Source organism: Phyllobates terribilis, unplaced genomic scaffold (assembly GCF_046119375.1).
Source record: "Phyllobates terribilis strain yellow unplaced genomic scaffold, ASM4611937v1 Scaffold_2__4_contigs__length_985480577, whole genome shotgun sequence".
Classification (NCBI taxonomy): domain Eukaryota; kingdom Metazoa; phylum Chordata; class Amphibia; order Anura; family Dendrobatidae; genus Phyllobates; species Phyllobates terribilis.
The window spans coordinates 193,159,298-193,171,485 of record NW_027362762.1 but is presented as its reverse complement, the minus strand read 5'-3'; the positions used below and the strand labels follow the sequence as shown (position 1 = coordinate 193,171,485).

Sequence of the window (12,188 nt, the reverse complement as noted above, 5' to 3'; positions counted from 1 at the left end):
ACGCCGTGGAGAGCGATCTGCTGCCTGCAACATCCTTCAGCATGACCGGTTTGGCAGTGGGTCAGTAATGGTGTGGGGTGGCATTTCTTTGGAGGGCCGCACAGCCCTCCATGTGCTCGCCAGAGGTAGCCTGACTGCCATTAGGTACCGAGATGAGATTTTGTACAGAACAAAGTATTCAATGAGAATATTTCATTCATTCAGATCTAGGATGTGTTATTTGAGTGTTCCCTTTATTTTTTTGAGCAGTGTATTTGACACACTTTCTTTACACAAGTGTCTTATGATTAATTACAGTCCTTTCTAATCCCAGTAAATGTTTATTTGAAGGCGTATAAGCCATTTGTAATTATTTTATAAATGTTGTAATAGTGTTTTTTTTTTTTTTTACATAGTACATAATCTTTTATAGACTTGTATAACTACTTTGTGATTCTTAAGTCCTGTTAAGTTTGAGTCACACAAGGTGGTGTCTGGCCATGACCCATACAAGTAGCTGCATTGACTTGTCAAGTAGAGCAAAAGTCGGCAATACATTCAGAACGGCATTGTTTCGGATACAGGTATTTGAGGCAAACTTAGATCTTCCTTTTGGATGCCCTCCTATCCGTCTTTACTTCTATACTTTTTGATATTCACCCAATGGCTGTCCACGTCACTAGACGAGGCGTGGCCTTGCTCAATACAAGTGTATGGAGAGCGAGGCTGCGCCCACTGCCATGTATAACACATACATACCCTCCGTTACTAGGTCTCATACTGGCGAATCCCCACAGTGCATGTGCTGGAGGGATTCATAAGTCTGCAGTGACTCTGTGGGTATAATCTGTACTTCATCACTGCAGGACAGTTCACAATAGCCAGAGCGAAGGTATAGATATAACAGTACTGTACCTAAGTTTTAGGTATATCTGGGAAAAATGCTGCAAAGTAAGAATGCTTTTAGAAAGAAGTGTTTTTGTTTTTTATCAAATAACAACTAAATGCAAAGTGAATGAACCAAAAGGTGAAATCAAATTTCATGATTAGGTGTGACTACCCTTTGCCATCAGTTCTTGTAGGTACACTTAGTTTTTGAAGGCATTCAGCAGGCAAGTTGTTACAAAAATCTTGGAGAACAAAATGCAGATCTTCTGTGCATGTAGGGTTGTGAAAATCCTGTCTTTTCATGCAAGCCTAGAAGACTCTGTGATGATGACCAGGGCTCTGTGGGGACCAGATCACCACTTCCACGACTACTTATTTTTTTTACACTGATCATTCTTAATGACATGGCTGTATATTTGGGCTTGCAGCCACTGAGACGCCTCTGATGGTACTGCATGATGGATAAGTCTGCTTGTATTTCTGCGCATTGAGGACACCATTAATACCTGCCAAATGTCCGACTTCATTTGCCGAAATGCAGCCCCAAGCTTGCTAGAACCCTCTACTGTGCCTGCAGATGCTCATTATTGTATTGCTATCCAGCCCTCTGGTGAACAAACTCCCCTGTTACAGCCAAATATTTCACATTTTGACTTTGTCAGTTAAGGGCAACAGCTGCTGCCTTTTTTTTTTTTTTTTTTCTGCACCCCAATTTTTGTTTTCAACTGTAATTGAGTCACTTGGCCTTGTTTCCATGTTGAAGGTATAGTTTTTGGCCACAACCACTTATGGATAGACTTTTTTTTTTTTTTTTTCTCCCCCCCCCTTCATGACAGCACCACGGAGAGAGGGGATCTGCCCTTCAAGGACAGGAAACCTACAGATAAAAAGGGCGGCACCTCTCTCCCGCATCAGTTGGTTTCCTGTCCTTGACGGGAAACCTATGGTCGGCGTACCTTTTAAAGAAGAAATAGGCCTGAGTGCCTGAAGAATTCACAGTTGAATTCCAGAGTCGGCTTGTCCGATTCAGGCAGCGGGGGTTCAATGCCTTGGCGGGCGTGGTGTCCTGAAGTGCCACCGCTGGGGTCAGTGGGCCTCTAGGGTGGGTGTGGGGGGGGGGGGGGGAGGCAGCTTCCCCTGTATATTTTTTCACGGCCGGCCGCGCTTGTAAGCAATGCGCAGGAACTTCCGGGTTCCAGCGCGGACAGGGCGCGGCCTTATGACATGGTGTCCCATGACCCGTCATGCAGCAGTGCCTGACTGGGATCCGGCTTCCACATGTAGTCTACCTCTTCCAGGCCTGTTTGTGTTTTTGGTTTTGTTTTGTTTTGTTTTTGTTTTGTTTTTTTTTAAAAGTGCACAGCGGAAGTGCTGTGGATGGGGGAGCACTAAGTATAAATTGTTGATCGTGAGCAGGAACAGAGTGCTTCTGACAGCGCTCGGACAGTCTCCCTATTGGCCATGAGTGACCAGGAGGTGCAGATTCTGCATTCCCAATCTTCACCACCACCACCGCAGCCTCAGTTGCAGCAGCAGGGGAGAAATCGGGATAAAAAAACAGGACGTCAGGCTTACCCTTCCCGTCATCGCGAGCGTGGTAACAGCCGGAGCGGACGTTCCGGCAGATTGTCCCAGCTCAGCAAGGACATCAGCGCGGCATTAAACCCGAGAACCCATCCACCAAAGTGGTTCCTCTTCCTAACGCTTTACCTCTTCCGTCTGAATGGTGAGTGATCTGCGTGAAAGTTCACCTTATAATTGGGGCCCCTTTTTCTCTCATTAGGTAAGAAAAAGTGCGGCCAAGACTAAACACAAGATCTGTGCTCTTTGCACAGAAGAGTTGCCCACTAAGTGGGGGGAAAAAAGTAGCTCTTTATAGAGCGAACCATATGTGAAGAAACCCCAAAATTTGCTTCAGAATTAAGATCCATTAGAAAGTCACAAGTAGAAGATACTGTTAAGTCCCTCCGGTGGGTGGGGATTACCTAAATGTGTCCCCAGACTCTAGATCCAGTAGCTCTAGGGATGATGACGAGGATTCGGATCCGTCCAGTTCATTCTCATCCAGAGATAGAAGCAAGCGTAGCTGCTTTCCCATAGAGGAGACGGATGATCTCATCAGGGTCGTGAGGGTAACTATGGGGCTGGTAGACCCCCGTCCCAAAAGATCGGTCCAGGATACTATGTTTGAGGGCCTGGATCAAAAAGATCTTTTCCCCTTAATGATAAAGTCCACTCTTCAATTAAAAAGGAGTGGAGAAGACAAAGGAAAGTCCTTTTATTCCTGAAGAGAAAATACCTATTTGATGACCCGGTATGTTCCTTTTGGGAAAAGGCACCAAAATTGGATGTGGCTATAGCGAAGGCCTCCAAAAAAGGTTCACTCCCCTTTGAAGAGATGGTTGCATGGAAAATTCCTATGGCCAAAAAAGCAGACACCTTCCTGAAAGGTTCATGGGAAGCCGCCGGGGGTGGGGAAGGGGGATTAAATCCCACTTGTATGGCTAGGTCCCTGATGGTCTGGTTGGATCTTCTAGAGACACAACTAAGGGAGAAAACATCTAGAGATGCTATTTTAGACTCCATCCCTTTAATGAAAGGAGCCGCTGCTTTTTTGGCTGATGCTTCCGCTGACTCGGTCAGGTTAGCAGCCAGGGCTGCAAGCTTTTCTAACGCAGCCCGGCGGGCCATCTGGCTTAAGTGTTGGCCGGGAGATTTCCAAACTCTCCTCACCTGTGAGGGTGAATTTTTGTTTGGTCCTACTCTGGACAATATCCTAGACAAAGCCGGGGATGATAAAAAAAAAAGCTTCCCTATTCTGTCCAACAACTCTTATCACTTAATCCGAAAATATTTCCTATATCTGTAGAAAACCCGCCAGGGAGCAGGATAAGTGGGAGGATAAAAGGAGGAAGAACAAGGGGTTCCTGTTCAGCAGACCTCCCGATGATAATAGGAAGCCTACTCAATGTTTTTCCTGGGTGGGGGGGAAGGCTATCCTTGGTTCTCCCGACCTGGGAAGGCATATTCAACAGCCCCTGGATCCTAAGCATCATAATAAAATCAGGGCTGAAATTCCAATTCAGCTCAAAGCCCCCGTCCAAACTTTATAGTGACTCCCAAAAGATCCTCAAACGTAGAGCAGCTAGCCTTAGAGCAGGAGGTTCTAGGTTTGATAGAGAAATCGGTCCTTCAAGAAGTCCCCAGCCCAGGAAAGAGGTGAAGGATTCTACCTCCTTCTGTTCTTGAGGAGATAACCAGATGGGACTTGCAGGACAATTGTAACCCTCAAGAAATTGAACACTGTTGAAGGTTCAAACCTTCAAAATGGAGTCAGTAAAAGGTGTGTGTGTGTGTTTGTGTGTGTTTGTGTTTTATTTTCAGGACTGTGTGTGTTTTTCATCCACAAGGATTATCAGAAGTTTCTCAGGGTAGCAATATCCATGGGGGAGATGGTCAAGCACTACCAGTATATGGCTCTCTCATTCAGCCTAGCCATAGCTCCAAGGGTATTGTACCAAAATAATTTCAGCGGTAACTATCGAGGGTCATGAATTCCTTGATCAGCTTAAGTTGGCTTTTAAACCTAGAAAAATCCAGAACCGAGCCGAACCAACTACAGGAATATCTAGGCATCATACTAGATTCGAAAAATCAAAATGTCGTCTCCCTGCTGGGAAGATTCAAAAGATCATAGCACAGGCTTCACGGGTAAAGGATCACCCGTCGATGTCTTTACGAAAAGCTATGTCCCTCCTGGGTTCCTTGACCGCCTGTTTTCCGACTGTTCAATGGGCTCAGATACATACCAGACAGTTGCAGTGGGAGATTCTATGAGCCGAAAGCTCTCTTAAAGGGCATTTATAAAGTCAGCTAACCTTGTCAGAAAAAACTACGTCTTCTCTGGAATGGGGGATGAGGATGGACAATTTAACCCGGGGTATTCCGTGGGTGATTTCAGACAATCAGATCCTGACCACAGATGCAAGCCCCAGGGGCTGGGGGGCTTACTGGAACGATCAGGTAGCATAGGGGGTTTGGACAAAGGATCTGAGTTCAGCATCCTCAAACAGGAAGGAATTGCTAGCAGTGGAATTTGCTCTTTTGGAATTCCTGGACACTGCGGGGTCACCACGTAAGATTGTTCTCGGACAACCGGGTTGTAGTGGCATACTTGAACCACCAGGGGGGTACCCGGTCCCGTCCTCTGATGCTAGTGGCAGAGTCTATCTTTCAGTTAGCCGAAAGCCAACTGAAGTCCCTGTCGGCCCTACACATAATGGGGGTGGAAAATTGCAGGGCAGACTACCTGAGCAGAACCCAGCTGAAATAGGCGAATGGGAATTTAAGGAATCCTTGTTCAGTCAGATCGTAAAGTTGTGGGGTAGTCCTACTATAGACCTATTCGCCAACAGTCAGAACAGGAAGGTGGAGGCTTTCTGTTCAATAGACCCCAGAGGGAATCCTGTAGCGTTGGACGCCTTCACGATTCCATGGAATTTCCCTCTAGGCTACGTCTTTCCTCCGATTGCTCTGATTACGGTAGTTCTAACAAAAGGATCAGGACAAAGGTGATCTTCATAGCCCCCTTTTGGCTGAAGAGGACATGGTTCTCTTGGTTGAGGATGATGTCCATCTCTGACCCCTGGGTTCTCCCGGAACTTCCGGACCTTCTTTCTCAGGGGCCAGTCTGTCATCCTCGGGTAAAAAACATGGATATGACAGCCTGGAATTTGGAAGCGCTCTCTTGAGAAATAAAGGTTTTTCCCCAAATTTAATCTCCACACTGCTACAAAGTAGGAAGCCAGTAACCACCAGACTTTTTGGGAAAACCTGGAGGAAGTTCCTTTCATAGTCAGGTTCCGGGTTGGATGGAGGGGCTCCATTGTCTGCCATCTTAGAATTTCTGCAGAAGGGGTTGGAAAGGGACCTAGCCACAAGTACCCTGAAAGTTAAGATCGCAGCATTGGGGGCTCTATAATTAACTGTGACCTGGCTAGGAATAGATGGATAACTACGTTCGTCAGGGCATCTGCTAGATCTAGACCTATCCCTGCTCAGATCACGCCTCCTTGGGATCTAAACTTAGTTCTCACAACTCTAACCCAGCCTCCCTTTGAGCCCTTGGCAGACGCATCTTTAAGAACCCTGTCACTTTAAAACATCACTACTAGTAGTCCTCACGTCAGCACGCAGGGTCAGGGATATCCTGGCTTTATCTGCAGGCCCTCCATTCACACAAATCTTGGAGGATAGCGTTGTCCTTAAAACAGACCCAGCATACCTACCAAAAGTGGCGTCACGTTTTCATAGGTCTCAGGAGATATCCCTCCCTTCTTTTTGCCCTAACCCCAGAAACAAGGGAGAAAGGGACTTGCATACACTAGACGTCAGAAGGTGCCTGATCCAGTAGCTAGCGGCCACACAGGAATGTAGGAAGGACAGGGCTTTTTGTGTGCTTTCAGGGACCTTGAAAGAGGCGGAAAGCTTCTAAAGGCATGTTGGCGCAATGGGTTAGAGACCCCATCACCCTGTCATACTCCTCATGTGGGGAAGCCACCCCGGAGAATCTGAAGGCTCACTCGACGAGAGCAGTAGCAGCCTCCTGGGCGGAAAGAACTGGGGCTTTAATAAACAGATAGATATATAGAACTTCTACATGGTCATCTCCCTCTACATTCTTTAATCATTATCGGCTGGACTTGGCCTCTTCAGACCTTACTTTTGGTAGAAGGGTTCTGGAAGTTGTGGTCCCTCCCTAATGTTACATTTCTGTGTAACTCTCTCCATGGTGCCATCATGGGGGAAGGAGAAAGATGTAGTTAGTTACCGGTAACGGGATTTCTCAGATCCCATGACGGCACCCGTACATTCCCTCCCTTCATGCATTGGTGTGCACACTTACTTTTGTAGTTTATATATGTATGTATATGTGTGTGTGTGTGTGTGTGTGTATATATATGTATATGTATATGTATATGTATATGTATATGTATATGTATATGTATATGTATATGTGTATGTGTATGTGTATGTGTATGTGTATATGTATATGTGTATGTGTATATGTATATGTGTATATGTATATGTGTATATGTATATGTGTATGTGTATATGTGTATATGTATATGTGTATATGTATATGTGTATATGTATATGTGTATGTGTATATGTATATGTGTATATGTATATGTGTATATGTATATGTGTATATGTATATGTGTATATGTGTATATGTATATATGTGTATATGTATATATGTGTATATGTATATGTATATATGTATATATATATATATATGTATATATATATATATATGTATATATATATATATATGTATATATATATATATATATGTGTATGTATATGTATATGTCACATGGTGTTCCTGATAAGCATCATAATATGCTATATTGTGTTATTAACCTGGAGGTCCTCTCGTACTCTGTAAACTGATGCGGGAGAGAGGCCCTTTTTATCTGTAGGTTTCCTGTCCTTGAAGGGCAGATCCTCTCTTTGGTGCCGTCATGGGCTCTTAGAAATCCCATTATCAGTAAGTAACTACGTCTTCTGAACAGTAGATGGCTGTAGCTAGGTCCCACTGGTTCCATTTCTGAGCTGGTGGCACTGCTGGACATTTTCCAATTTCAAATGGAAGCAATCATAATGTATTTAATGTGCTGCATGAAGTTTCCTTGGCCAACCACTGATTCTACAGTCCTCAAGGTTGCCCATTTCTTGGTGTTCTCAATGCTGAGAAATACAAGCAGATACTTGTCCAGCATACAGCATCATCAGAAAGGTTTTTGGCTCCAAATTTGTTCTGCAGCAGGACAGTGACCCCCAAACATGCTGTCAATGTCATTGGGACTATATTCAGCATAAAGAACAAGTAATCCTGTAAGCAATGATATGGCCCGTACAGAGCCCTGAACATAGTCTGTATGTGGGATTAAATGGGAAGGAAGGGTTTGCAGAAGCCTACATCCACAGAAGATTGGTGGTTAGTTAACAAAGATGTTTGGAAAAACCTTTGTGATGTGTTTTTTTTTTTTTTTTTTTTTTTTTTTTTTTTAATTTACTTTGCATTCTGTTAATTGAGAAAAATAAACTATTAATTATTAAAGCTTTCTTACCTTGCAGCATTTTTTTCCACACCTGCCTAAAATCCCTGCACAGTAATGTATGTGTCTGTTTAGGTATAATCTGAAGATATGATCATGGATGCAGACAGGTCTCTGATTGTGTAGCAAATTTAATCTTGGGTCCTTTTACACAAGCCTATTTAATTGATATAGCAAGTGAATCTGTGCTATGTGCTAGTCTGATTTGTTTACTTTTAATGTTTCAAAAATCACGTTTGTTTTTTTTGTTTTCTCCCGCTGAGGTTGCACTTCACCACAGATAACGGATACCATGTTACTAATATTTGGTTTTGTCTGCATGGGTTTGCTGTCTGTAATGCAGAGACTGCTGCAGGGTCCAAATCCAGACATCTATGCATCTCATTTGCATGCAATTAACCTAGATATACTGTAAATGAGAAATCTGGAGGAGAACATAAAAATATAAAGCTGCTTACCTCACCAGATCGTGCCCAACCCATCTGCACGGCAAAGAAAAGATTCTCATCCCGTCAAAAATAACTACATTTAATGTGATTAATACAGTGCATTTTTAGATCCATGTACTCATACACAACCCTTGCATAATCTTGGAGTAGATGTAGGAATAAAATGTAAAATCGCTTATTTTCTTATTGCTCTTGTTCAAGCACAGATTAATGGAGCATTTACACTTAGTTTTAATTCCAGATGTATACTGACACATAAGGAACTCATTAGCATTCATTACGCTGGCTTCTGTGTATGAATTGTCCATGTGTGATCCTTTGTGGCATTATTTTAGGGAGGGGTCCTAAATGGACCAGTCTATAAGGGAGATGTATAAAGCTGGTTTTATGAAGCCTTGTAATGTGATTTAACTGTTAAGTAATAGTTTTATAGTTAGTATACAAAACTATAAATATTTTATATAACCTGAAGGAACTGGATATGTGGTTACTAAAAAAAAAAATGAAAAACTGTGGCATTCACTCCCTCCATGGCAGGTTGCTCCAGAATCGTTGCCTGCATTGCTTGCAAGACACAGCAACGCTGCAGCCTGTAGTTGACTGCTACAGTCAGGTGTCTAGAAGATCACGTCATCGGAGAAACATCCAATGTGGCGAAACATCCGATGGTTGTGTTTAGTCAACTTCACTGGCTTTCAGAGCCCTGATCTCAACCCCATCGAGCTAGAATGAAGATTGCAAGCCAGGCCCTCTTGTCCATCGTCAGTGTCTGACCTCACAAATGCTCTTCTGGATGAAGGTCCAAAAATTCCCACAGACACCTCCCATGATCTTGTAAAAAGCTTTCCCAGAAGAGTGAGCGCTGTATTTTCAAAGGGAGGGGGGGAGGAGGAGGGCAATAGCTCCAATTTAACGCTTATTGTTTTAGAATGGGGAGGGGGGGGGGGTCTTAAAAGCTCTCATCAGTGAAATGTGTTCCTATACACTTTATAGAAGAGAGTATGTTTGGGCCATTGCATAGCAATAGATGTTGTATTATTCAACAAATATACTATACAACATTTTAGAAGGGAGAGAAATTAAGAAAATGAGAAACTCAAAGGGGGATTTCCCACAAAGGAAGTATATGTTAATTAATAGATATTGGAAGAATAAGATCCACAATTGGATGTGTTTTTATTAAAAAGAAAAATCCTGTGCTGAAAAAATTCTTTAAATGTGCCCCTGCTATGTACTGTGTAATGGCTGTGTCTGACCGTGTATGGAATATGGTCTGATCATACCACATCTCCTGGGCAGGGGAGGAAGAGAGTATACAGACATTACAGCACAGCAGATTCATTCATGGAGGTAAAACATTTTCCTCTGTTTTGTAGCAATGTTTTACCTCCAAAGAGGGAATCTTTTGTGATCCCATGCTGTAATGTCTGTATACTCTTTTGTTTCCCCCCCCCTGCCCAGGAGATGTGGTATGATCAGACCATGTTCCTGTACGGTCAGACACAGCCATTACACAGTACACAGCAGGGGCACATGTATAAGATTATCTCAGCACAGGAACATATACTTTTTTAACACATCCAATTGTGGAACTTAATGAAAATATTATTCCAAAATCTATTGATTAAATAACTTTGATTATACCAAGTTTGTATTTTTTTTTTTTCTCCCCCGCTAGGGGGGGATAACTTGCCAATTGTTGGGCAGGTGTGGAGTCCAACTGCTGTAATATCTGCCGATCCGGGTTAAGTGTGAATGGAACTTGACCTTTTGTGAATGCAGCTGTGGTCGATCTTGTGGATTTTAATTTCATTCATTCTCAACAGAAGTGCCAAAGACAAGCAGAACGCTTCACTTGACTGCCTACAGCAGTCCCATAGAAAATTATTGAAATCGAGGGGAGCATGATCCACCCACTGCTCCATTTACACAGAGCTCTTTAGGCAATGTTCACATATTGCGCTTTTTTTTTTTTTTCCCCCTGCAACCAAAAATCACAAATTGTTTCACATCCTGCAGTACCTGCTTCCCCACGCACGCACACGCACACACTCGCACTCACACTCACTCACACACACTCAACACTGCAACAACTGATAACCTCTTTTGCTGCTTTTTTGCAGTTAGTCATTGGTTTCCAAGGCTATGTTCACACATCATGGTTTTTTTAGCGATTATTTTTATTACGCAAATTTTCAGCCGCCTTTTTGCAGTACCGGCAAATTCTGTCAGAAACCAGAATCCTCTGTTAACACATGTGTTTTTTGTGTTTTTTTTTTTCTGTATTTTGTGCCTTGGTTGGGTTTTTGGAAAATAGAGCATGTTACTTCTCTCAGCGTTTTTTTTCACCCATAGGAAGTAATGGGTGGTGAAAAAAACGCACCAAAACCGCAGGTACCAATTTTTTTATTTTTTTTTTTTTTCAGCGTTTTTGATGGCAAAATAGAATGTGTTTTGTTTTTTGGCACAGAACTTTATGTACATGCCTAAAAAGACAGAAGGACAGTGGGAAAAAACGCACCAAAACTGCAAGAAAAAAAATCTGCAGCAAACCTCCCTTGAGAGATCAGGTTTTGCTGCAGATTTTTGACGCAAAAAAGTGTGATGTGTGAACATAGCCTATGGAAAAAAAAAAAAAAGAAATGGCAAAAGAATTGACATGCTTCAGTTTTTCTCTCCATCTTCTCCTTTTACCCAAGGCAATTGGATCAAACTCTGATCAGAGTGTGATTAGCAGAATGGTCCCAATTCTTTCAGATGGGAGAAAATACGGTGGTGTGACCCTAGGCTTATGGCGTGAACAGAATATACAGCTACAGCCCTGGTCGTAGAACGTTCCACCCCAAGAACTGCCAAAGAACTTAGTGTTTGTGTTTGTTTTTTTGTTTGTTTTTTGTATATAGAGGTCATGTAAAACTATATATGCAACACGGGAAGATTGCAGGCTGCGATTTCCTTAGACTGGATTCACTCATTAGTGTAAACTATTGCTGATGAATTAAAACTGTTGCCCGTTGATTTGGCCGAACATTACGCAATGACAAATGCAACTGAATACCTATATTGAGATGTTTTATCTGATAAACCGTAAATGGAAGTTCATGAAGAACTGGGGGCTTCACCATATTATGATAGTGATGAGCATTAATTCTATGCGCTCCATTAATGGGGGGCCATCCTGGATTTTTAAAATTAGGCTAATGGCAGGAAGCTGTATAAAATGTAATTGTGCATTTCTATTATCAAATACATAAGTTCCCACTAATTGTACTTTCACATGACCTCCGCAGTCATGTGCCATACATGCTGGTGTGACTGCTGAGGCTTGTGATTGGCTGCAGCTGTCATATGAATGATGGACATGACGTCTTCCCTGCAGGACCATTGCATGCTGCAATGTCAGTGGTGTGAATAGAGGAGTAATGCCTATCCTAAAGAAACCTCCCTCCTTTTTAGGAATAGTTTATTTATATAATCCAGGTTTACTTTATTCTGCTTTGGAGTGTAACTGTACAGACTCTGAAATGTGCAGTGCACTGTGTTAATAATGTCTAATTTTATTTTATTTTTTTTCTCTCCATATTTTTCCATTTTATCTTCAGAGTTTAGTTTCGGTGATGAGCGATGGGGTATGATGTAACACGCTTCCAGGGTGATGTGGACGAAGATCTTATCTGCCCCATTTGCAGTGGGGTTTTGGAGGAGCCAGTGCAAGTAAGTGTTATTTCACCAATCCTGGGAGCAATCC

General features: G+C 42.7%; 1 protein-coding gene across 1 annotated transcript in view; it reads left to right on the top strand.

Moving 5' to 3' along the window:
* Positions 1 to 12,188, top strand: part of RNF41 (ring finger protein 41) — a 62,986-nt gene that overhangs the window by 31,179 nt on the left and 19,619 nt on the right. Inside the window, exon 2 of the mRNA XM_073663739.1 lies at positions 12,043 to 12,154. Coding sequence (XP_073519840.1) covers positions 12,065 to 12,154 — 90 coding nt within the window. The 5' untranslated portion in view covers positions 12,043 to 12,064. The remainder of the gene's footprint in view (positions 1 to 12,042; positions 12,155 to 12,188) is intronic.